Source organism: Oryctolagus cuniculus, chromosome 5 (assembly GCF_964237555.1).
Source record: "Oryctolagus cuniculus chromosome 5, mOryCun1.1, whole genome shotgun sequence".
Lineage (NCBI taxonomy): Eukaryota > Metazoa > Chordata > Mammalia > Lagomorpha > Leporidae > Oryctolagus > Oryctolagus cuniculus.
Window position 1 is genome coordinate 157,447,009 of NC_091436.1, and position 27,325 is coordinate 157,474,333.

Below are 27,325 nucleotides of genomic sequence, written 5' to 3' on the forward strand. Positions count from 1 at the left end.
CACTAAGAAAAACACACATGATCTGGGGGAGAACTGGTAGAGTAATAAAACTTCATTAACCCTGAGCTGGCCCCTCGCAGAATGAGGAATCTCACATCACTCTCCACGGGGTACTTGTACACGTTCTGTGAATGAGCAGGGTAGGACTGAGCGAAAGCAACAATGTAAAGCAGACCCAACAGGCGATCTCATCCACTCAAGAGAACAAAATGCTTTGTACCGCATCAGCAATAAAACACACACACACACACACACACACACACACACGCTAAACTGCAGTGCACACAGAGGCTGGGTCCCCAGGCAACATGATGGCTGTGACACAGCCATCACAAGTTAACGCAGCAGGTGCCGGCCACCATGCATCCCTGGTGGAAACAGCTTTATGGCCAGGTGACTAGGTAGAGTCCTGTGTGCCAACACAAGGAGGAGGCACAAAATGAGGAATCGCCAGCTGGGCGGTACTGAATGGTGGCTCCGAATCTCTGACACTTATCTCTTGCAAGCTGACAACCTGGAACAATGATGAGCATCCTTTGCCACTTGCTGATGGTCAGGCAGTAGTGACAGCATTGCATTTGCTCTACCCATCGACGCTCAGGGACAGCAAGGAGGATGATGGGAAAATGAGGAAGGCAAGGTGGGGGAGGTTGTGGGAAGCAGGGCTCTCCCTGACACCGACCATTTGGAGAGGGGCCACATTTGTGTTCCTTTTCAATCCTTGGACATAGGAGGACACAGTTGTTCATCTTTTCTGATTCTTGGGCCTATTGACAAGGTTAGCTGGATTCAGGCATACAAGCGTTTGCAAAAATACAGCTGCTTACTGCATTGAGGCTGGGAACCATGGCACACTCACATTTCCTGAGAACTTACAGATGAACTCACGCAACCCTCGGCACAACACCACTCACCCTTGCAGATACAGGGACAGAGCACAGAGAGGGGAACGACTCCACTAAAACTGCACAGCCAGGCAGCACGGCAACCAGAGTTGGGGCCAAATATATTAATCCCAGGACCCATGGTCGTAGTTGCTGATGGAATGTATAGAAAGTTGTGGCATGTACCATGCACCTTCTCGGATCACAGTGGAATGAAGCTGGAAACCAGCAACTCAAGAATCCCTAGAACATATGCAAACACATGGAGACTGAACTACATGCTCCTTCCTGAATGAACAGTGGGGTCACTGAAGGAGTCAAAATAGAAATCAAAAAATTTCTGGAGGGGCTGGTGCTGTAGTGCAGCAGGTTAACGCTCTGGCCTGAAGCACCGCCACTCCATATGGGCACCAGTTCGGGACCTGACTGCTCCTCTTCCGATCCAGCTCTCTGCTATGACCTGGGAAAGCAGTGGAGGATGGCCCAAATCACTGGGCCCCTGCACCCGCCTGGGAGACCCGGAGGAAGCTCTTGGCTCCTGGCTTTGGATTGGCGCAGCACCAGCCATTGCAGCCAATTGGGGAGTGAACCACTGGATGGACGACCCCTCTCTCTCTCTCTCTCTCTGCCTCTCCTATCTCTGTGTAACTCTTTCAAATAAATAAATAAATCTTAAAAAAAATTTCTGGAAACAAATGAAGACTGAGATGCAACATACCAAAATTTATGAGATACAGCAAAAGCAGTGTGAAGAGGAAAGTTTACAGCAACTGGAAATTAGAAGGGCACCAAATAAATGAGCTATCAGCGTCTCAAAGATCTAGAAAAACTGCAGCAAACCAGACCCAAAACTAGTAGGAAAAAGAAATAATTAAGTTGTAGAAAAATAATCAAAATTGAAACAAACAAAAAAGATCAGCAAAATGAAGAGCTATTTTTTTGAAAAAAAAAAAAATAAACAAAGTTGAAACACTATTGGCCCAAGTAACAAAAAAAAAGGAGAGAGAAGACTCAAATTAATAAAATTAGAGATGAAAGAGGAAATTTAACAACAGACACTACAGAAATAAAAAGAATCAACAGAAATTACTACAAGAGCTGTATACCAACAGACCGGGAAACTTAGAAGAAATGAAAAGATTGCTGGACACATACAACCCACCTAAATTGAGCCATGACAACACAGAAAACCTAAACAGACCTGTAACCTAGATGGAAATTGAATCAGTAATAAAGACCATCCCAAAAAAAAGAAAAGCCCGGGACCAGATGGCTTCACTGCTGAATTCTACCAGATATTTAAAGAACTAACTCCAATTCTTCTCAAGTTATTCAAAACAATTGAAAGGGAGGGAATCCTCCCAAATTCTTTCTATGAAGCCAATATCACCTTAATTCCTAAACCTGAAAAAAATGCAACTGAGAAAGAGAACTACAGACCAATTTCCCTGATGAACATAAATGCAAAAATCCTCAAGAAAATTCTGGCCAATAGGATCCAACAAAACATCGGAAAGATCATTCATCTGGACAAGTGGGATTTATCCCTGGTATGCAGGGATGGTTCAACGTTCGCAAAATCAACCAATGTTGATACATCACATTAACAAACTGATAAACAAAAACCATATGATTATCTCAATAGACACAGATAAGGCATTTGATAAAATACAACACCCTTTCATGATGAAAAATCTAAGCAAATTGGGTATGAAAGGATCATTCCTCAACACAATCAAGGAAATTTATGACAAACCCATGGCCAGTATCCTATTGAATGGAGAAAAGTTAGAAGCATTTCCACTGAGATCCAGAACCAAACAAGGATGCCCACTCTCACCATTGCTATTCAATATAGTCCTGGAAGTTTTAGCAAGAGCCATTAGGCAAGAAAAAGAAATCAAAGGCATACAAATCAGGAAGAAGGAAGTCAAACTATCCCTATTTGCAGATGACATGATTCTATATGTAGGGGATCCAAAAGATTCCACTGGGACTCATTTGGTAAAGTAGCAGGATATAAAATCAATGCAAAAAATGAACAGCCTTTGTATATATAGACAATACCATGGCTAAGAGAGAACTCTTAAGATCAATCCCATTCACAATAGCTATATAAAAAAAAAAAAATCCTGGAGTAAATTTAACCAAGAATGTCAAAGATCTCTACGATGAGAATTACAAAACATTAAAGAAAGAAATAGAAGAAGATGCCAAAAAAAAGGAAAAATCTTCCATGTTTATGGATTGGAAGAATCAATGTCATCAAAATATCCATTCTTCTGAAAGCAACTTACAGATTCAATGCAATACCAATCAAAATACCAAGGACATTCTTCCTAGATCTATAAAGAATGATGTTGAAATTCATATGGCAACACAGGAGACCCCAAATAGCTAAACCAATCTTAAAAAAAAAAAAAAAACAAACAAAGCCGGAAGCATCACAACACCTGATTTCAAGACATATTACAGGGAAGTTGTAATTAAAACAGCCTGGTACTTGTAAAAAAACAGATGGTTAGACGAACGGAACAGAATAGAAACACCAGAAATCAACCCAAACATCTACAACAAACTTACATTTGATCAAGGAGCTAAAAACAATCCTTGGAGCAAGGATAGTGGTCTTCAACAAATGGTGCTGGAAAAACTGGATTTCCACATGTGGTAATAAGAAGCCAGACCCCTACCTCACATCTTACACAAAGATCCACTCAAAATGGATTAAAGACCTTAATCCATGACCTGATACCTTCAAATTACTAGATAACATTGGGGAAACCTTGTAAGACATTGACATAGGCAAAGAGTTCTTGGAAAAGACCCCAGAGGCACAGGCAGTCAAAGCCGAAATTAACAAATGGGATTACATCAAATTGAGATGCTTCTGTACTGAAAAAGAAACACTTGGCAAAGTGAAGAGGCAACTGACAGAATGGGAGAAATTATTTGCAAACCATACAACTGATAAAGGATTAATAACCAGAATATATAAAAAGATCAAGAAACTTCACAACAACAAAACAAACAACCCAGTTAGGAAATGGGCAAAGGGCTTAAACAGACATTTTTCAAAAGAGGAAATCCAAATGGCCAACAGACACATGAAAAAATGCTCAGGATCACTAGCCATCAGGGAAATGCAAATCAAAACCACAATGAGCTTTCACCTCACCACAGTCAGAATGGTTTTCACACAGAAATCAACAAACAACAAATGCTGGTGAGGATGTGGGGAAAAAGGTATCTTAATCCACTGTTGGTGGGAATGTAAACTGGTACAGCCACTGTGGAAGACAGTATGGAGATAACTCAGAAATCTGAATATAGACCTACCATATAAACCAGCCATCCCACTCCTGGGAATTTACCCAAGGGAAATGATATCAGCAAATGAAAAAGTTATCTGCACCCCCATGTTTATTGCAGCTCAATTCTCAACAACTAAGAAATAGAATCACCCCAAATGCCCATCAACTGAAGATTGGATAAAGAAACTATGGGATATGTACACTATGGAATCTGGTCATTTGAAACAAAATGGATGAATCTGGAAAACATCAGACTTAGTGAAATAAGCCAGTCCCAAAGGGACAAATACAAATGTTTCCCCGACCTGTAATAACTAATAGAGCACTTAACAGGCGATCTGTAGAAGTGAAATTGACACTTTGAGATGCAATGACTTGAACAGCCCTTGCCTTGACTGTTGAGGAGCAGTTTTTTTAATATACTATTTGTTGAACTCTTTACTTAACACAGAGTTAATCATATGTGTATATAGTTAATTGAAGGGGCCAGCACTGTGGTGTATCAGATCAGGCCACTGCCTGCAGTGCCAGCATCCCATATGGATGCTAGTTCGAGTCCCGGCTTCTCCACTTCCAATCCAGCTCTCTGCTATGGCCTGGGAAAGCAGTAGAAGATGGCCCAAGTCCTTGGGCCCCTGCACCCACAGAGGAGACCTGGAGGAAGCTCCTGGCTCCTGGCTCCTGGCTCCTGGCTTTGGATCAGCACAGCTCCAGCTGTTGCAGCCATCCGGGGATTGAATCAGCAGATGGAAGACCTCCTCTCTTTCTTTCTTCCTCTGCCTCTGCCTCTTTGTAATTCTGCCTTTCAAATAAATAAATAAATCTTTAAAAAATCAATTGAAAACAGATCTTAGTAAAAAATAAGAGTGGTAATAAGAGAGGCAAGAGGAAGAGAGATAGAAGTATGGGTGGGAGACAGTGGGAAGAATTACCATGTTCCTAAAGTTGTAATTATGAAGTGTATGAAGTTTGTAACTGCATACATTCTTATGGACTTACTTCTAAGGGTACAGTTTAAAAACTTGACATGGGACTCCAAATCTCCTTAACCTGGGTGATAAAAATAGCATTCTAAATGTTATAGAGATAATATGGATAGGATCAAGTGTTAAAGTGATCATATGAATAGGATTAAATGTTTGGTAATAATAATAAATAGAATTAAAAAGAGTGAATGCTCCAACATGGGAAGCAGTCCACACAGCAGACTCACAGAATGACAATTGCTTTAAGTAGCACTCTGACTGAAGAATCAGCCCTTCAGGCATTCTGGTCTGGCTGAAAAGCCTATGAGAGCATTTCAGGCATGGAGAATCAAGACACCATGGCAAAAATGTCCTACATGAAGGGCCTCTGTGAATGAGACCCCAGTGGAAAGAAGGGATCATCAAAGAAGGAGGAACTTTTCTCTGAAGGGAGGAGAGAACTTCCACTTTGCTTATGGCCTTTGCTCATGTCAAGAGCCTCGGGTGATCACTGACATCATATATAAGAGAGTTAATTGTCAAATTAACAACAGGAATCACTGTGTACTAACTTCCCAAGCAGGACCTCTGTCCTCCAAGAATTGTATTATGAGAGCTAACAGTAAAACTTGTTCTCAAAGATTTATTTTATTTTAGTGTATTAAGTGGAGGACATTCTTATGTCTCGTAAGTTTTAGTTATGCCTAATTGTCTAACTCCATTGCTTTTCTTAGGTGCTTCCTTAATTAATGACAAAACTCATTCTCTAGGGAAAAAAGAGTCACGAGATAAATGTCCACAGTGACACAGAAAGGCTGCTCTTATCAGAAAACCCCATGGCACACTCAAAGCTGTACACCCGCCACGTGCCACAGAGCTCTGATGTCCGTCCCTGTTCTCCTTCGCTCTTGCTCTCATGCAGACAGCGAACATTCTCAAGCGTCGAGTCTACACCAGACCGGATTTCCGAGGCTTGCAGGAATGAGCAGACAGCCTGTGAGGCCCCTGCACATCTGCAGTCAGTTAACAAACAGACAGGAAGGGGCAGAGCCAGGGAGACATGCAAAGATGAAAATAAGACAGGAGACTGGCGGGAAATGAGTGTCCCCTCGTCGACAGCTGTTGCGTGCACGTCCCGTGTCAGCTCCATGCCTGCCAACAGCCACGTCTTGTGCTCTCAGGGACCAGCCTCTGTGCCTTTCCTCCTACAACAAGGCTTTCACTTTAACACCCTGCGACTTCTCTGGTGAGCCCAGGAAGCCCCTCACTCTGTTACTGGAAGCAGCTGGACAGAACGCATGTTACGGTGAAGTGCCTGCTCCCCTGGGGATTGTTCCTGAAGCTTACGAAGCAGACAGGTATAAAGGTTGCAGAAAAAAGGACACTGACAACTGGCATTTGCCCAGACATTTACTGAAGCACTGGGGTCTCTAGCTGATTCCCGTTGTCAGACACCACCTGTCTCTACAGGGAAGGAATATGGAGAAAGGAGCTCAGCATGAGGCACGGCAGCTTCGGGTCGCTAAAAAGGGAGGGTTGGGGTGGGGGGTGCAGACAGCCAGACTTGGAGAAAAGGGATAAAATTATGGATTCTTTTCCCCATGGGCAGCGTCAGCAACCAAAGAAGTCACACCCTGGCCTGGCCCTTCCCAGAGCGAGACAGATGAAGTGGCGCCCCCGAGGGCATCCCTGCCCCAGGAGGTCAGAGTTCACAGTCCAGCTCCACAGCCCGCCTCCAGGATCCTGAGCCACCAGCACAGGGCAAGAGCTCAGACACTTCCCACTTTCACTGCAGCCTGGCAAGGTGTGCTACAAGAAAATACTTAAAAAATGCTAGGGGCCAGCGCTGTGGCTCAATAGGCTAATCCTCTGCCTGTGGTGCCGGCATACCGGGTTCTAGTCCTGGTTGGGGCACCAGATTCTGTCCTGGTTGCCCCTCTTCCAGGCCAGCTCTCTGCTGTGGCCCGGGAGTGCAGTGGAGGATGGCCCAAGTCCTTGAGCCCTGCACCCGCATGGGACACCAGGAGAAGCACCTGGCTCCTGGCTTCGGATCAGTGCGATGCGCCAGCCACAGCAGCCATTGGAGGGTGAACCAATGGCAAAAGGAAGACCTTTCTCTCTGTCTCTCTCTCTCTCACTGTCCGCTCTGCATGTCAAAAAAAAAAAAAAATAAAATAAAAAAAAAAAAAATAAAAAAAAAACCACGGTAGGAACGTGTGAGGTGAGATGCAGCAAAGGGACATGGAGCAGCTCACAAAACAGTGGGTCAGGGCTGGCGCTGTGGTGCAGTGGGCTAAGCTGCTACCAGCAGCACCTGCATCCCTTATGGGTGTTGGTTCGAGTCCTGGCTGCTCCGCTTCCAATCCAGCTCCCTGCTGATGCACCTGAGAAAAGCAGCAGATGATGGTCTTAGGTCCATGGGCCTCTGCACCCACGTGGGAGACCTGGCCAGGCCCTGGCTGTTGTGGCCATTTGGGGAGTGAACCAGCAGATGGAAGACCTCTCTCTCTCTCTGTCTCTCTCTGTAACTCTTCCTTTCAAATAAATAAAATGTTAAAACAAAACAAGAAAGTAACAGTGAAAACACCAGTGGGGTCAGAGGGACGCCCCAGGACTAGTGTCGCTCCCCCTCTTCGTGGAGGAGCAACACAGGACCCTGCGCTGTTCTTTCGTCTGCTCGGCCCTCCCCGGGTTTGCTGCTGGTTCTTCCCGGGTTGGCTACTATCCCTTCCACCTCCGTGGAAGGGCAGTTCCCCCTAGCCACATTCCCCACTTCCGCAGGGGAGCGGCACATCGCCGGCCGGCTTTCTCGGGGGCTGCACGGGTTCCCTTAGATGTTCCCCATAGATGTTCCTGGTGCATGCCGTCTCTCTCCTCCTTTATAGTCCTCCTCCGCCAATCCCAACTCGGCTGCCCACACGCCGAGCACGCTGCTCTCCAATCAGGAGCAAGTCCTACAGTTAATTGGTTGAACTGGAGGCAGCTGTGCGGAAGCTGTTTACTTCTCTCCCAGCGCCACATTGTGGGAGAGCAGATGCATAGAATAAGTCTTAATTCGAGTAACTTAGTCTAGTCCGGATTGCTCCCCACAACTAGAAGCATGCACCGCCTTTATACGAGGACCCCAGCACGGCATGGAGAGGACCTTCAGAAACAAGGCGAACAGACTGCTTGCCAGTCACAGCAGCTGGAGGATCCAGAATATTCCATGATTTAATCATCTGGCTAAGTCGCCTCAGCCAGGAACAATATGAGAAGACCTGATAGACAATTCCTAGAGATGAGCACACGATTGGAAGCGACAGTCTGTTCTCTCACTTAAAGCTTTACCAGGGAGAGTGCAGCCTGAGCGTGGGAGAAAGAGCAGGGAGGAGCGAGGAGAGAGCAGGGAGTGGACAGCGCGTGTGTAAAAGCCACTGCCTAAAGCAAAGCTCAAGGCGGTCCTCTGGCCTTGGACTAGGTTACGAGAGCCACGCCCTGCGTCAGGATACCTGCATTCCATCTCTGCCTTGGACTCTGGCCCCCAGTTTCCTGCCAGTGCAGGTCCTGGGAAGCAGAGTGATGCTCCTAGTCCTTGGGTTCCTGCTGCCCTAGAATGAGTTTCCAATTCCCGGCTCTGGACTTGGCCTAGCCCTGGCCCTTCCTGGCATTGGGGGAGGGAATCAGGGGATGGGAGCTCTCTCTCCTCTCCCAAATAAATATTTATTACAAAAAGTGGGAAAGCTCTTACGGAAGAGCCGTGAAGAATACCCAATGCACTGTGCTGGCCACTGCATACACGAGTATTTGAAGAGCAAAAGACGTCCGGTATCCTGGTGGTATCCCTCAGCGAACACCTGCAGCCACAGAGACCCGAGCTGCCACAAGTAGTGCCGCTAAAAACAGCTCGTGTGTACAGTTGTGCATTTTAATTTTTTCAACTTCACTTTCTTCTATTGTGGGGAGACAGATTGCATGAAGGAAGGAAGGATGGACGGATGGATGGACGGGCACCTGTTACGGAAACCCCAGATGCCTGTGGAGTCAAGCATTTGTCCTGAGATCGCCTATTGCCTGGAAGAGCCGAAGCTATGAGATCCTTACACTGGGTGTCCTCCTGCACCCACTACCTACAGCTGCTGCCGACGTCCTCCTGGAGCTACGCCATGTTTCTTAGCATCCTGGGGGGTGCCCAGGGGAGCTTTCCAGCCCCCTTACATACAACACTGAGTTTTACCCCTCTGTGTTGTATCCTTTTTGCTCTCCAGAATTGTCTGGGGTCTAAAAGGTGCCAGTCCTGGAAAATGATGCAGAGAACCAAATGCAGCCATGAGAAATAAGCCCACAGATTCCCCGCACGGCTCTCAGGCCCACAGACAGGGGACCTGGGTTCCTTACCTTTATCATAGATTTCCTTCAGGACTCCTCGCTTTATCAGCTCCTCTCTGCTTTGCCTCATTGATATCTTCCTTTCCAGGGCTGCAAGCAGAAGACAAAGAGAAGGGCGTGCTTAGCTAACAGTGCTGTTTTTTAAAGGGTGCTGTGTTAACATGCATGGCACCGTAATGCCCAGGAAACCTCTGGAATGAGGTTTGCTAATGGCAGCGAATGATGCAGAGCAGTTAATCCTCTTTGATATTATGATAAGTCTTTTCATCACACGATTTCCTTTAATCTTCAAAACAATCTTTGAATTACCTATGAGGTAGACATTTTCATCAAATTCTATTCAGCCTTGATTTATGGTTGGAGAAAACTATAGTGTAAAATCACACTGCTATGAGTACAAGGAGCCAGGATTCCAGGCCAGAGCCCTCTGCTCTGCTCTAACCTCCGTGTCCTGAGACACTGCTTACAGGTGGCAGCAGCGTGTCCACGATCCGGTTCCTAGAAACCACACTTCACTGAGGACTCTCTGGCTTCCCAACCACAAAGAAAACAGTAGGGGCCGGCACTCTGCGGGTTAAGCCGCAGCATGCGAAGCTGGCACCCCTATGAGCCAGTGGTTCAAGTCCCAGCTGCTCCACTTCCGATCCAGCTCCTTGCTCATGCACCTGAGAAGGCAGCTGAGAGGGGCCCAGGTGCTTGGGTCCCTGCCACCCATAACAGAGCCCTGGATAGAGTTCTGGGTTCCTAGCTTCAGCCTGGCCAAGCCCTTGCAGCCACAGCTGTTTGGAGAATAAATCAGCAGATGGAAAAATTCACCCGCTATGCTTTCTCTCTCCCTCTCTTTCGGTCTTTTAAATAAATAAATACATAAATAAACAAATCTTAAAGAAAAAAGAAAATGGTATGAAAACATGAAGGTATTTCTCAAAATTCATTGAAAATATATGCTTATTTGGGTACAAAAATGTTTTGGGGGTGAAAATCTTATATGGAAGGGATCTTAAAAAATCAGGGAAATTGCATATTATAAAAAACGTTTTTCAAACCTTTTGTACCAAAAGAAATGTATCCTTTAATTTCATCTTCTACAAACTTTTTGAACTACCCCTGTGTCTCCTGAAAGGCGTTCTGGATTGGTATTCCAGGGCCCCCAGGGGCTGAATACTCAGGCTACCTAGGGGGTGATGTCCATGAAACAGCCCCCCAAGGCCTGCCTCTCTCAGGCTCCATGGGAGGAACAGGCCAGCTGTTAGTACATGCACCTCTGCCTCCCGCCAGCCCCTGCGTGGGAAAGTTCAGTGTGGCTAGAAAAGGTGCACTGAGCCCCCCAGTGGAGAAGACTGTGTAGGTAAGGTGAAGCAGGGGTAGGAAGCTAGGAGTCTGGTCTAGATCTTGGGGGTGACGTGAAGCCATCTGCCTATCAAGAGGTGCTTTGCCATCCTGTATGTTTTAGCAAAATAAGGGCCCCAAGGGCTATCAAAACCATAGATTAAAGTGCATGGGCCTGGTTGGCAACATCTGCAGTGAGGATAGAGCCTGCCCTCGACGGTCCAGGATCCCGAGCTGTGAGTAGAATATGGATGTTCTCAGGCCACCTGTGGGCCATCTGGACCCCAGCTGGCTCACTGCACTCACGCAGCTATGAGGGAGCCACTTGCGAAAGACAAGCACCTGCAAGGGCCGCAGAGGATGGTGGCTGACGGACTGTCCATCCCTTCCCAGAGCTTACAGACATCTGCAAGATTCAGACTGTCACCCACGTGCACACCTCGAGGTAAGTCCTCTTCAAGGAAAGGAACGTGATCCTGCCAGACTGCAAGAGAAATGATGGCCCCTTCTGGGGTATTAGAAGAGGCCTTTCTGAAGATGAGACCCTGGAGCTGCCATTGGAAAGCCGAATGCATCTTCCCTCTACAAAGGGCTGTTGAGTAGGGGCATGGAAGCACTCCAGAGGGGGCAGGCTGGGCCACGGGCACTGGGGAGGGACCAGGGTGCCGAGGAGGAGCAGCAGGACAGAAGAGAAGCTGGGGTGGCAGCAGCCACCAGTACCAGGTGGAGACTGTCCCAGATGAGTCTGGAGGAACTAGGGTTTGGGCCATGCAGGCCTCTTGGGCCATGTTATTCTAAGAGCAATGGGCAGAAATCATCAGATTTGAGGATCTGAAAGCTGAAGGTCCATTTTAGTGTGGAGAATGGAGGCCAACCGGATGGAGGTGATAACAGAAGTCTAAGCAGGGGATCATGGGTGCTGGGAACAGGAACAAAGGCATGATCAAGACGGGTGAGGATGGCAACGTTGACAGCACTTGAAGTTGAGGAGTGGACAAGGGACGTGCAGGAAGGAGAGGGTCCCGACTGACACCTGCATCGCTGAATGAAAAGTGCTGCCCATGACAGTCAGGAGACAGCGGGAGAGAACCTTGGAGCTTTGGAGCAGGGAGATGAGTCCCACGTTAGCCACATCCAGGAGGAGGCATCACGTACGTGCCAGGGAATCCCAGCCGCACGCTCCATAAAACAGGAGTGGCACATTAAATGAGGCAGTGCAGCATGCAGTCCACACTAAGCTCTTTCACACACCCTGGCTTCTCAGACGTTTCCATGGAAACACACCTTGTGGCAAAGGAGGAGCACCGGGGACTCCGAGGGCAGGACTTGAAGCTGCCTGGCCCAAGCACGCCACTTCTTTGATGCATCCAGATTTTCTTTAAAAATTAATTGGGCTTGGGGCCGGCGCTGATGCGCAGTAGGCTAATCCTCTGCCTGCGGCACGAGCATCCCATCTGAGTGCTGGTTCTAGTCCCGGCTGCTCCTCTTCCGAGCCAGCTCTCTGCTGTGGCCTGGGAAAGCAGTGGAACACGGCCCAAGTCCTTGGGCCCAAGTCCTTGGGAGACCTGGAAGAAGCTCCTGGCTTCAGATGGGTGGGCACAGCTCCGGCTGTTGTGGCCATTTGGGGAGTGAACCAGCGGATGGAAGACCTCTCTCTCTCTGTCTCTCCTCTCTGTCTGTAACTCTACCTCTCAAGTAAATAAAATCTTTAAAAAGCATGGAAGGACTTCAAAAGTTCATGGGAAATGGAATTAAAAGGCAAGTTACTTTGGTGCAGGAAATGTTGAAATCCATGAATAGGAGGGCTCTACAAAGAGCTAATGGAAAAATGTGCTTTATGAAAACACTCTGCATGAATCTTTTTTTTCTAACTCTTAAAATATTACTTATTATTTTTATTTATTTGAAAGGCAGAGTCAGAAAGACAGAGAGAGAAAGAGAGAGACAGAACCACAGATAGAAAAGAGATCTTCCATCTGTTGGTTGACTTCCCACATGCCCACTACAGCCAGGACTGGGCAAGTCAAAAAACCAGGAGCCCAGAACTCAGTCCAGGTCTTCCGAGTGAATGGCGGGATCCCAGGTACGTGAGACATCGCCTGCTGCTTCCCAGGGTGTGCCTTAGCAGGAAGCTGCAGTCAGGAGCCAGAACCAGGAATCAAACTCAGGAAGCCCACTGTGAGACACAGACATCTTATCCACTAGACCAAATGTCTGTTCCCGGTAAGGACTGGTTTAAAATAAGAAGATTTGCTCTATAATGTAAGGATCACTCCTCTAATATATTATTGAATTATTAAAATACAGGGCAGGAAAAATCCCACATATGGGAATCTCTGATATAACTTTTCAGTTACAAAACTGGATTGTGGTGATGGTTGCACAACTTTATATTTAACCAGTCACTGGGTTGTGTACTCAGAATGAGTTAATCTAACAGTATGTAAATTAAACCTTGAGAAGACTTTTAAAATTTGGGAAAATGAGTAACCACAAAGGAAAATACTCATAATGGCAAAAGTATTGGTTCAAATAATGAAAGTCATAAATTTAAGTAGGTAATTAAGGAATTACTAAACTTTGGGCCACTGAAAGCTAAGAGGCTAACATTAAAATACAAGGATTAGAAACATAGAAAATAAAGGTGAATTTCTGAAAACAACTTTTAAACATCTAACATCTAATGAATCAATAGAACCAAACAGAAAAATCAGGAATCCAATTCCCTAACAAACATGCAGCTCAGACAAGCAGCCGGGGCATCTCCCTGATATTCAGAACAAAAAATTGCAGGCTACAGTGAATGCAGAACGCAACCTAAGTTCTAGGAGGCAACTGTAGCAACCAGAATATCCAAACAAATACACATAAACCAGCAAACATGCAAAAACTGTTTCCATGGATCTCCAGTCTGAAATTCTAAGCCAAGATACAAGACACTCTGAAGAGGAGATGGGAAACACAAATTGTGATTTACTTTTATAGACTAACAGAGGTAGCTGAATAGATCCAGACATAGAAAAGAGGTGTCACGAATCTGTTCTGTCCACAACATGAGCAAGAGAACAATTTCTCAATTATTGCACCAAACACGGCCCCAAGCTACCATACCCAAAGGTTGGTATGTCCAAGAGAGACTCTCCTCTTAGCATCCAACTCCTACTCAGTACAGAGACTCGGCAGGAAGCATCAGAAGGCACAGCGATCGTTGCATCTTTACTACTGTGTATTAATCATGTGTTTTTATTCTGTATTTCTGATGCTTTGACATCTTGGGGCCTTACTGACCTGGGATAGGTTGCCTCTCACAGGGCCAGCCAACTCCTAGAGACACTAAATGGCATGTGCCTTTGAGGGTGTCTTTCCTACTGAAGCCATCCCATCCAGAGCCCACAATCCCAACCACCTCCTTTATGCAGCTCTCCCAGCCACTGTCCACCTGTCCGAATCACTCTAGGGCCAGGCCCTACACAGTCAGAGACAGCCTTTATGTCTCAGAGTATACTGAACACATTCAAACCAGCCAGTCCTGAACCTGCTGCCCCTGCCGTGACCAGTGACCAGTCCTTCCCAAAGAACCCACAGTACAGGGTCTCATTCACTCTTTCCTACTGTTCCCTCTGCCTCCTGACCAGTCTTGGTGCCTCTTGGCACACGGCAAGCCCCCCCGTTGGGATCTGCTATGGTGTGGATAGGATCCACCTTCCAAGGCTTGGTGTGTCACAGGCTTGGTCCCCAATGTGGCTGTACTGAGGTGGTGGAGGCTATAAGCATGGAAGGTATTTAGGTCATGGGAGCTCCACCCCCATGAATGATCAATGCCATCTCATGGGACTGGGCTAGACAATGGCTTGCTAAAGTAAGCCCGGCACTGGCCAGAATCACTCATCTGCACAGTCTCTTGTTCCACACACGGCCAGTCCCCCTTCTGCTTCTTCACCATGTTGTCATGCAGCCGGGGAGGGGGGAGGAGGGGGAATCACCAGGACACCATTGCCAAGCTGTCAGGATCCTCCAGCCACCAAAATCACATCACATCAATCTCTTTTCTCTCTATGCTATCCAGCACCAGATATTTTGTTATAGTAACACAGAGCACACTAAGACAATGGCAAACTGTCTTTTCTGTGGCACTTGGCTCCTCATGTGTTGGGCTCAACATCCATGAGTAACAGTAAAATCCACATGGAAATCATGCCCATTTTTGCATCAGTTTGGAAGGAAGGAAAAACTAGGGGAGGTGCCCACAGTTGTATTTCTCCTCTGTTGTTTGGAAGTCTGCTTACTCATGGATGAGTGACAGTAGATCGACTATCCTCATTTTTGTAAATCTCTCTTTGGAGTCACCACTGCAGTCAATGCCATATTTGCTAAAAGTCAGTCCCCCATCACCCCTCCTGAATTCATTTCTCCAGTCTTTCTATCCACATGGGTTATGATAAGCCAAGGAATCCTATGCTTCTTTGATATCCATGAATATAAAGCAGTATCTTCAGATGGGCTGATTCTCCTTAATGGATACTTGGGTTGGATGAGTTTGTTAAAACTTTTTTTTTTTGGCATACATTTTGGTGCATAAAGCAATTTGAGTACTTTCACCATTTTTTCATAATGTGCATTTTCTGCATAGAATGAAAAAAAAATGCAACAAAATGAAACCATACTCTTTCAATTTCATTTTCCCATGAACTTTTGGAAGTACCCATGTGTGCTTCTGTGTGTCTGTGTGTGCAAACACTTGTTTTTCTATTTATGAAAATATTTCACTGCAAAAAAAATTCAAGAAATATACAGAAAACAAAGTTCTTTTTCACTGTCACCTTCCCCATAGACCCAAGTCACCAAATATCACTGTTTAGTTTGAAGATATTCCTTCTGTTTCCCTTTCTCCCAACATTCACCCCCGACATACATACACATACATAAATATAGTTAAACACGGTCTTTAAGAACGTAAATGAGGGGCTGGCATCATGGTGCAGTGAGTTCAGCTGTTGCTTGCAACGTTGGCGTCCCACAGTGGAGCACTGGTTTGAGTCCTGGCTGCTCTGTTTCCTATGCACCCTTATGCTAATGTGCCTGCGGAAGCAGCAGATGGTATCTCAAGAACTTGGAACCCTGCCTTCCATGTGGAAGACCCACCTGGCTGTTGTGGCCATCTGGGGAGTGAGCCAGCAGATGGAAGATCTCTCTGTCTCTCCCTCTTTATGTCATATTGCTTTTCAAATAAATAAATAAATAGATAGATAAATCTTTACAAACATACACAGAGTCATCCTTTGCCTAGTATTCTACAAGTCTTTTTCTTCCCCTAACTTATCAGTAAGGTGGAGGCATCATCTCATCAGTTCACTCAGTGCCCCTAATTCTTTCTGAGCATGTTTTGCATTGTGTGGAATGAAGGGACTATAGTTTACTGAAGTAGCCTGAAACTGAACAGCATTTAGGTTGCTTCTGCATTTTCGCATAAAATACAGATCCCACGAACATATTTGTTTGGGCATTCATGTGATCATGTATTGGGATTTTTCTAGAATGTGTAGCTATATGTACATTTTTTAGCTGGAATTTCTTTTCTTTCTTTCTCTTGTTTTAAGAGTTACTTATTTAAAAGACAGAGCAACAGAGGGAGGAGAGACAAACTGAGGCATCTTCCATCTGCTGGTGCATTCCCCAAATGGCCGCAATAGCCAGAGCTGAGCCAGGCTGAAGTCAGAAGCCAGGAGCACCATCCTGGTCTCCCACAGGGGGGCCCAAGGGGCAGGGGGGCTCAAGTACTTGGGCCGTCTTCTGCTGCTTTCTCAGGTGCGTTAGCAGGGAGCTGGGTGAGACGTGGAAGAGCCGGGACTTGAACCAGCACTGTGATATGCTGGAGTCCCAAGCAATGCCTTAGTGCCAGCCCCTGAGTGGGATATTTTCTATGAGCTCTCAGTATTGACAGAAGACAGAAGCCCCTGGGTTTCATAACTTTTAAGTACTTTTTTTTAAGTAAATAAAAAAAAAGTGTGGAGGGCAGAGTGGAGGAAGAACAATACTGGGGCTAGAACAAGGCATCCGGTCTCGCTCAGAGTACCAGATCAGAGATCTCAGATGCTTCGCAAGGGCCATGGGTTCCCTGCTCTCTGGCTTCCAGCCACATTCTCGAGGGAAGAGAAGCTTGAAAGGGGAAACACCCTTGAGACGTGAGATTTGCAGTGGCCAACGAGAGACTTGTCCCTTCAGTCCTTAATATAGCCAACCGCAAGGAAAACCTGCAGCTCTCATTTACATTTTAAATTTTTCTAAACCAGGGAAAGAGAAGTTTAGGCTGGAAACCTACACGAATCTACAAGTGACAGTGGAACTTAGAACATGCCTCCACATCCCATCTGGCCTCATGAATAATGAGGATTATGAATGTGATGCAACAACTATAGCCTAGAAGAATCCAAAATGAAACCATCGACCTGCATTGATGCTACCTCCAGTGAAAACACTTGTATGCTCTTGAAGATGAAGAGACCATTTCCAAATTAAGCTTATACATACGATACTTCAGAGAGGAGAAAGAGGAGCAAGGGATTGGAGAAATGGGAAAAGCATGGTGGTCTTCCGTTTTGAAAGACCAGAGGCCAATGTCTATTGATCTTTTTATTTAATAAGGAAATTAAGGAGAAAGGCAACACAGCTGTCAATCTAAACGCTATGTGGAAAAGGAAATAAAAAAAGAAACAAGAACTCAGCTCCAAAGCCATGAAGGAAAGGCCATGTTAATCCAGAGGCCCTTTGTATGAGAACCAAATGTATCTTTCATGAACTGAGATGGTCAAGAGTGTTATGAATATCTGAGCATTTTTGCCATAACCCAGTTGTTACCAGGTAACCAGGTTTTCATTAAGGAAAACGTATTGAGACTCACTAACTCAAAATGAAAACAATAAATTCTTTTTAGTTTTTGGCAATTAAGGACAAGTAATCCTCAAAATCAGGCTGCAAGGTGTACATTTTTTCCCCTTTCAAAATCCAAAACCTGCAGAAATCCTGCACGAAGGAACCTGAGGTGCAAGGGTCCTTGTCACAGGGGAACAAGCACAGGTCCTGAACTGTGCTCTCCCTCAGCTGCTGGCCTAATGGCCCTCTCCCTGTTGATTTAGCAGACATCTCAGCCAAAGTGCAGAGAGAGAGGTGGGGTACCCAGGACCCCTGCTTGCTGTCTGTGCACTGATCAAAAATCAGGGGGCCTTGGCTGCTCAGTGACCCAGCCAGCTGCACTAGGTCAAAACAGCAGGATGAACTAATACATCCTCTGATTCCATTCACAACTGTATTCATTCCCCAAACTGCAAGGGAACTGCAAGGTGTTAGCGATGTACATCTCTAAGCTTCAGAACCACTAAGAAAGCAAGGATGGGATTACAATAAAAATCAGGACGGGGGCTACTTCCTACATGGAGGGGAACTGCAATCAGACAGACAATGCGGGGCTTCCAGGGGCAGGCAGCATTTTGTGTGCTGGCTTGGGCTGCATTTGCAGGTGCTCACGTTGGAAGGACTTGTTAAGCTGCGTATTGTTGCTTCACCCATTTTCTCAACGCCTTTTTTCTCAAAATAAAAACATTCTGAAGACATTCTTAGTAACCGTTTTTCTTTGTAACATTGCAATAGTCTCTAGAGGGGAATGAAAAACCCAGCCACCATCTAATGAAATCATGCATTTGGCCAGTAAACTAACTTCCATTAATGAAAGAAAGGGTGATTATAAGGCAATAAATGCCACGGTAAGTCTTTTCTTGGTCCTTTCTTGGGGTAGGTCTGAAAAGAGAATGGGAAGGTTGCTTTTAACACTTGCTCAGTCTTTTTCTAAGTCTCCAGGGAGCAAGTCCAGGGCCTGAGGTTTTGGGGTTGGGAAACTGGAGAAAAGTTTTTCACAAGTAATTTTAAAGAAGGATTCCGGCTTCGGAAAATAGCATGGACTATTCTTGGAGTCCATTCTGAAGTGGTAAGTCAGAAAAAACTTAGAGAAGTTGATTTCGCAAGAACTGGGCTACACACTCTTGATAGTACATCAAGGAAATTTGGGGGTAATTTCAAGATCCTATTTTTCATCTTTCTGTCCCAACCTGCCTAGGAAACTTCAACCCCAACAGAGTGTCAGGTGTCTCTTCTGAGCTCTACACGATGCAAAAGGAACAATTCCTTCTGCATGTGTTGGGACCCTGGTAGAACAGGATTTAATACAGCTATGTTCTGAACAACAGGATAAGCCCCATGTACATATGTCCCTCGTCCCTTCACCTACACATCACCTTCGAGGACAGACTTTCAATCAAAGTGGAACAGGTGGCCCTGCAGTGACCAGGAATGTAGCACGAGTGATGTGATGATGTGAGGGGTGAGGGCAGGGTGCTCTGGGGCTTGTGTGCCCCTTGCCTGTTGGATAGCAGAGCGCGCCCTCCCCCTTGCCTGTCGGGGAGCGTGTCATCACATCTGGTTTCTGGTGGTCATGCTCACACCCACATTCTCCACTCCTACCAGGTCCTCTGCTGCCTCTAACATTCCCCTCGGGAATGAAAAGGAAATTCGTTGGATCTAACCGAGTTGATCTTGCAGATGCAGGGAGCAGAACGGGCTACGGTATTTCATTGCAGACGCCTAATTATTATTGATCGCTTTATGATCGAAGCACACCGCCTACAGCACTCAAGAGTGAAAACCTGAAACCCTGCCCAGAATGGCTTAAGACTCCAGCTACCACCTGTTACGTAAAAGATAATAGGGCCCTTGTTCAAAACGTTCTCTGGTGCCACGTTCACGGAAATAAGGGGCCTGCTTTGCTGCTTGCTTTTCTACTCATGCTCAGACCCACCCTGGCGCAGTGAAGTCTTCAGAAGAGAGCATTCGGGCTTTAAAATCTTGCTTCCTTGATTCAATATGGCAGAGAAAGAGAGCAGTGTTAGACTGTTAGTGTTCATTTGCTGTTACTATCTACAGTCAGAACTGAAATCAGCCAATAATTTTGAACTACAATTTCAAAAGTCAGGACTATAATAGTTAAATCAGATGTCTACCCACATTTTTTTTTGCCTGAGAAGCACATTTTGCATGAAGCCTTCATTTCTCCCCAATATCACCACAGTAACATATATGTTAGGAACAACATGCTACATGCTTTCCGTGTAGCAAGGACATCGTGTTGGCCATGTAATGACTCCAGAAGGCTGGTGCCAGTCTCTCCATTTGGCAGACAAAGATGGGGTGAGTCACCTGCCTGAGGTGCAGAGCTGGACTTGAACTCAGAGCAGGGGATGGCAGTGTGGGCATGCCTGAGCGTGACCTTTGACCACCCTCCTCACCCTTGCCTACCACGCCAGGGACGGGCCCACTGGGCGTCAAGCCTACCAGTGTGTGAACCAATGTGTACAAGCAGGCTACAGTGCATAGGCAGGGGCACAGCAAGAAGTGTGTGCACACAAGGCATTAAAAGGTAAGTTTATCTAGGGGCAAACAATTCTGAAATCCAGGCTTTTTTTTTTTTTTTTATAATACACATTTCCATGAAGACCCTTCCTCTGGGCAGAATTCTGTAGCTTGATGTGTGTCTGCTTGGGCCGCTGGGACAAAATACCAGAGCCCAAGTGGTTTAAACCACAGATTTTATTTTCTCCAGGTTCTGGAAACAGGACGTTCACAATTGAGGCGGTCTCCTCTTAGCTCCTGGTGAGGGCTCTCTGTGGCTTGCAGACAGCCCATCCATGTGCATACACTCAGGGACAGCATGGGCTCTCTGGTGTGCTTTCTTGAATGTCCCCCCTCTCGCCCCAATCCTATCAGGTCAGGGCCTGGCTCCTATGGACTCATCACACTTTAATTATGTCCTTGATTCTGCTTTCCCATGAAGGGTTTGAAGCTCTTTGTAAAACTCAGTGAGTTGGGATTGTTATTATTACCACGCTCCCACTTCAGGAAGGAATTAAACTGTTCACAGCAAATGAATCATCAAAAACTTGTAACTGAGGCTGGTGCTGTGGCGTAGCAGGTAAAGCTGCTGCCTGAAGTGCTGGCATCCCACATGGGCACCAGTTCAGGTCCCAGCTGCTCCACTTCCCATCCAGCTCTCTACTAATGGCCTGGGAAAGCAGTACAAGATGGCCCGAGTCCTTGGGCCCCTGTACCTGCACTGGAGACTCGGAAGAAGCTCCTGGATCCTGGCTTCAGATAAGCGCAGCTCCGGCCATTGCGGCCAGTTGAGAGTGAACCAGCGGATAGAAGACCTCTCTCTGCCTCTGCCTCTCTTTCAAAATAAATAAAATAAATCTTAAAAAAAACCCTTACAATTTCACTTTCTTGTATGTATATGATAAGGTAACTGCCATGTTTAGGAAGAGAACAACTTTTCAGTTACCCCTCAACAGTCATTTTAGGTGGTGAGAACCATACCAGGAAGAAATATGTAGATTTACCATGGATGTAGGTTTACTGATGTTTGCCTTTGACAGCAGAGGGAAAATGCTCTTGAGGTGGAAATGAATAATAATTGATGTTAAGAATACATAATTAATTGGTCAAGCATCATTTAATTTGCAGACTACGTTCTCACTGCAGTAGTAATTTAAATGAGGTGATGATGTCCACGTGGCCCCAGTCTAAACTTCTGCTCCAGTGCTGTCTCTGCTACTTGGCTCTGATGGTCTCGACACCGAGGGCACATCCTTTCATTTAGTTCTGCATTTACCTCTGGGCCTTTGCATTTCCACACACATTTGCAATCAGCTTGTAAGTGTCCAGAAGGAAATCTATTGGGCTTTTGATTGGAATCGTGTTGACTCTAGATATTAATTTGGAGAAAACTGACATTTTTACAATATTAAGCCTTCCAGGTCATGAATAAAGCACATCTCTTCGTTTATCTTGTTTACATTACTATACATAGTATTTAAAGTTATTTTAAATACTTGTTACTGGTTTATAGAACTATATTTTTATGTATAATCCCTACTTGGTATCTCTGGGGGATTGGTTCCAGGACAGCACATAGATTCCAAATCCCTGATATAAAATGGTGCAGTAATTGCATAAAACCTACACACACCCTCTGTATTATGTTAAATCATGTCCAGATTACTTACAGTATCTGGTACAATCTGAACACTAAGCAAGTAGCTATTAGACTGTATTGTTTAAGGAATAATGTAAAGAGAAGCATCTGTGTGTGTTTGGTACAGACACAATTGAATTTTGTTTATTTTTTATGCATTTGAAAGAGAGAGAGAGAGAGAGAAAGAGAAAAACGAACACAAGCTTCCACCTGCTGGCATTTGCTCTCCAAATGACTACAACAGCTTGAGCTGGCCCAGGCTGAAGCCAGGAGCCAGGGACTCTGTCCGGGTCTCCCAAGTGGGGGGCAGGAATCCAACAACCTGAGCCATCATCGCTGCCTCCCAGAGTGTGTAGTAGTAGGAAGCTAGACTGGAAGCAGAGGTGGGACTCTATCCCAGGCTCTCTGATATGGGATGCAGGTGTCTCAACTGTGCCACAACGCCTGTCCCCAGATGGAATTTTATATATATATATATATATATATATATATATATATATATGAGATTATATATTATATATATACTTTTTTGGTTGGATCCAGATACAGAGGTGAAGGGTGGCTCTAGTGACCTTTTATTGAATGACCTCTCTAAATTCACTTAGTTCTAAGAGTTTATCAGGAGATTTTATTGTATCTTCTAGGTACCTAATTGTGCAGTTCACAAACAATGGTTTTATTTACTTACTGCTTTTTCAAACTTTAAACCTTTTGCTTTTTTCTTCCTTTGTTCCTGGCTAAGTGCTCTAGCATAAGGCTACAGAGAAGTGGTAACAGCTTGTATTTTCTTGCTCTAGTCTCAGGGAGAATCTTTTACTCTTCTACAATCACATTTGATATTTGCTACAGGGTTCATTTCTCTGTAGTCACCTTTTTTTCAGAGTTTAGAAGTCCCCTTCTACTTCTACTATTTAAAGTTTTAAACATGAATGGACGGTGAATTTTATTTTATCTGCTTCTGAGGTTAATCATAGATATTTTGCCCTACTATTCTGCTAATATTATAAATAATACTAATTCTCAATATTAAACCAACTTGATATTCTTAGAACCAACACAACTTAATTGTGACATATTTTCCTTTTAAATATCATTGGATTCAATTTTTAAATATTTTACATAATATCTTTGCCTTCTGTGTAAGGAGAGATATTGGCCTGTAATTTTCCATTTTTATATTATATTCATCATGTTATGATTTCCTTTATGCTAGACTTTTGTTTTAAAGAATTATTTATTCATTTGAAAGTGAGAGTTACAGAGAGGCAGAAAGAGAGAGAGAGAGAGAGAGAGAGAGGCAGGCAGAGGCAGAGACAGAGAGAGACCTTCCACCTGCTGGTTCACTCCCCAGATGGCCATTATCACTGGAGCTGAGTGGATCTGAAGCCAGGATCCAGGAGCTTCTTCCAGGTCTCCCACGCGGGTGCAGGGGCCCAAGGACTTGGACCAGTCTCTGCAGCATTCCCAGGCACACTGGCAGGGAGCTGGATCAGAAGTGGAACAGCTGGGTCTTGAACTGGTGCCCATATGGGATGCTGTCACTGCAGGCAGTGGCTTTACCCACTATGCCACAGTGCTGGCCCCTACGCTAGACTTTTAAAATGAGTGGAGAAATTCTCTTTTTCTGTTGCCTAGAGTCCATTTGTGTAAGGCTGAGGTTATTTCTTTTTTCTTTTTTTTTTCTTTTTTTTTTTTTTTTTTTGACAGGCAGAGTGGACAGTGAGAGAGAGAGACAGAGAGAGAAAGGTCTTCCTTTTGCCGTTGGTTCACCCTCCAATGGCCGCCGCTGCAGCCGGCGCACCGCGCTGATCCGATGGCAGGAGCCAGGATCCAGGTGCTTTTCCTGGTCTCCCATGGGGTGCAGGGCCCAAGCACCTGGGCCATCCTCCACTGCACTCCCTGGCCATAGCAGAGAGCTGGCCTGGAAGAGGGGCAACCGGGACAGAATCCGGCGCCCCAACCGGGACTAGAACCCGGTGTGCCGGCGCCGCAAGGTGGAGGATTAGCCTATTGAGCCACGGCGCCGGCTTGAGGTTATTTCTTTCCTCAGTGATTGATAGATTTCATTAGTGAAGCATTCTGGCCATGCATCTATCTATATCTATATCTATATTTATATCTATATCTATATCTATATCTATGTCTATGTCTATATCTATATCTATGTCTATATCTATATCTATGTCTATATCTATGTGTCTATATCTATATCTATGTCTATGTCTGTATCTATGTCTATATCTATACCTATATCTATATCTATGTGTCTATATCTATATCTATGTCTATGTCTGTATCTATGTCTATATCTATACCTATATCTATATATTGATATATATCCAGTATAATTGCCAAGATGGATCCAGTAGTCATTGTACTTTCTCTTTCTTTAAAAACATTCATTAAGTGACTTTTATTTTAATTGGATAACAAAACCTTCCAAATCTGGGTTGGGCATCTGGTGTAGTGGTTGAGGTTCTGCATGAGACACCTGCAAACCATACAGGAGTGCGTGGGTTTGAGTCCCAGCCCTGCTTCCACTTTCAGCTTCCTGTTGACGCTTACCCTGGGAGGAGCCAGTGAAGACGCATGTAGCTGGTTGCCTACCATTCATGTGGGAGACCTGCACTGGGGTCCAGGCTTCCAACTTCAGCCTGGTCCAGCCCCAGATGATGTGGGTATCTGGGGAGATAACCAGAGGATGGAGGATTCCGCCTCCCCCCAATATAAATAAATAAGCAAATGAATAAATAAATCTAAGAAATCTTTCAAATCCAAGAAGTGATTCAGGAGCGTCCCTTCCTGTTCTGCACACTAAACACGTTTCGTATGGTCCTGCCTCTGCTGTCTTGTAGGACAGAATGCTTCGATCAGAAGCACGGACCGGGCTTGGCCATACTGCACTTGGCACTGCTTGTTTTTCCAGAAGGCTTGCAGTCTGCACAGCCCCGACAAGGCGGCGGGATGTGACGGGCAGCACTCGGCTCCTTCGACGAACACACAGGCTTCCCTGCTCATGTGCTGTGGCTGCGACTTGTGGGTATTGTCTCTGCCAGGCACTGTTGCACTTCTGAAGTTGGCGTAGCATGCCTAGTGGAAGCCGGACACACGCAGTCCTCAACTGACAAACAAAAGCAGCAGGTTCATGTTCTATCATATGCTTGAGACTAGCTTCTCAGGACATCGCGATAGCACTGTGTTCCGTGACACCATCCAGCTGTCTGGGTTTTAGTGATGGGCTCCCGCTTCATTTGAGTTGGGCTGATAGAAACAAAGGCTTTGGCCAAGGCAGCAATTTGGAACATACAATCTGATTCTTGGTCCGATCTGGGCTTGAGGCGGGAGGGGATGAAGGCTTTGGCCACAAGAGTGACAGGATCCGGCCGATCTGAGCGGCATACAAAGGCACATGGAAACCATCAAGCCCATTTTTTCCCCTTTCTTCCTGGCAAACTCATAAAGGGACTGTGCTAGCTCTCATCATTAGGTTAATAGAAAATCTTGCTCGAGGTTATATCTACAGGGTATTCCAGGAACAAGTGATGAAAACAGATCTATCAAGTTGACTTGATTTTTTTTTCCCTCACTAAAACATCCCATCACCTGGCAGGGCTCACTGGATAAACTAACTGCTGTGACACCTTGAAGATAAAAGCTAGACGGACACTCCGCCAGGCCGTTACTTGTTGTCTCAAAATCATTGATTAGCTCAGTGATGGCCGCCGCTTAGTCCGTTTTGTTGCGAATCACGGCAAAATACAGAACGGGTACAATCTATCGTCGGAACCATTTACAGCGTGGTTGGGTGGTGGTTGAAATACTCACAGTGTCAGGCAACCATCTCCAAAACATTTTCATCTCACAAAACTGCAACTCTGTACTGCATCCACCAGACAACAGCTGCCCCTCCCTCCTCCTCTCAGCCCTGGGCATCCTTGCCCTACTTTCTTGGTGTCTTGCACTACCTACATACCACTCTTGGGACTTCAGATCAGTGGAATCACAGTGTGTGTGTGTGTGTGTGTGTGAGAGAGAGAGAGAGAGAGAGGGAGGGGGAGGGAGGGAGAGATAGAGAGACACTGGCTTATTTCACTAGCATAGTGTTCTCCAGCTTCACCCATAGCGTACGTGTCACATTTTCCTTCCAAGACTGGAGAATATGCTTCTGAATGCATATATCATATTCTGTTTATCTTTATTTGTCCAAAGACACTTGGGATTTATCCACCTCTTGATTTTTGTGAATGAACACAAGTGTGCAAACATCTCTTTGCTCCTTTCAGTTCTTGGAATTGCTGGATGGTACAGTAATTCTATTTTTAATTTTTAGAGGAATCATCACCCTATCTTTCATAGCAGTATGAAATTTTACACTCCCACAAAATAACAGAGAGCATTCCCATATCTCCAAATCCTCACCAGCACTGTTCTTGTCTTTCAAGCCAGTCTAAAGGGTATGGAGGGATCACGTTCATTTCAGTATGTCAAAACTCAGGAACAAAGAACTGTAAGAATTTAGTTATACCATTTGGCTGTGAGCTTAAATGTATTTTTTTTATTCGACAGGTAGAGTTACAGACAGTGAGAGAGAGAGAAAGGTCTTCTTTCCGTTGGTTCACCCCACAAATGGCCACCATGGCCGGTGTTGCACCTATCCGAAGCCAGGAGCCAGGTGCCTCCTCCTGGTCTCCCATGTGGGTGCAGGGGCCCAAGCACTTGGGCCATCCTCCACTGCACTCCCGGGCCACAGCAGAGAGCTAGACTGGAAGAGGAGCAGCCGGGACTAGAACCGGCACTCATATGGGATGCTGGTGCCACAGGCGGAGGATTAGCCAAGTGAGCCACGGCGCCGGGCCCCAGATGTATTTTTTTTAAAGATCTCTTTGTTGAGGTCGGCGCTGTGGCACAGTGGGTTAAAGTCCTAGCCTGCAGCACCAGCACTCCATATGGGCACTGGTTCGAGTCCTGGCTGCTCTACTTCCAATCCAACTCCCTGTCAAAGCACCTGGGAAAGCAGCAGAAGATGGCCCAAGTGCTTGGGCCCCTGCACCCTGGTGAGAGACCTGGAAGAAGCTCCTGTCTCCTGGCTTCAGATCAGCTCAGCTCTGGCCATCCGTTGTGGCCATTTGGGGAGTGAACCAGCGGATGGAAGACCTCTCTCTCTCTCTCTTTCTGATTCTCCTCCAAATGAATAAATAAATCTTTTTAAAAAATATTTATTTATTTGAACATCAGAATTACAGAGAGAGAAGAAGAGATTGGGGGAGAGAGAGGGAAGGGGAGAGAGAGAGAGAGTGAGAGAGAGAAAGAGAGAGATATGGAACTTCCATCTTTTGGTTCACTCCCCAGGTGGCTGCAACAGACGGAACTGAGCCAGGTTAAAGCCAGGAA

General features: G+C 45.6%; 1 protein-coding gene across 15 annotated transcripts in view; it reads right to left on the minus strand.

Moving 5' to 3' along the window:
- PHACTR1 (phosphatase and actin regulator 1) overlaps positions 1-27,325 on the minus strand; it is a 582,572-nt gene that overhangs the window by 122,373 nt on the left and 432,874 nt on the right. For all 15 annotated transcript variants that reach the window (XM_051855839.2, XM_051855837.2, XM_051855844.2 and 12 more), the window contains one exon: positions 9,541-9,621. In XM_051855839.2, the coding sequence (XP_051711799.1) occupies positions 9,541-9,621 (81 nt within the window). The remainder of the gene's footprint in view (positions 1-9,540; positions 9,622-27,325) is intronic.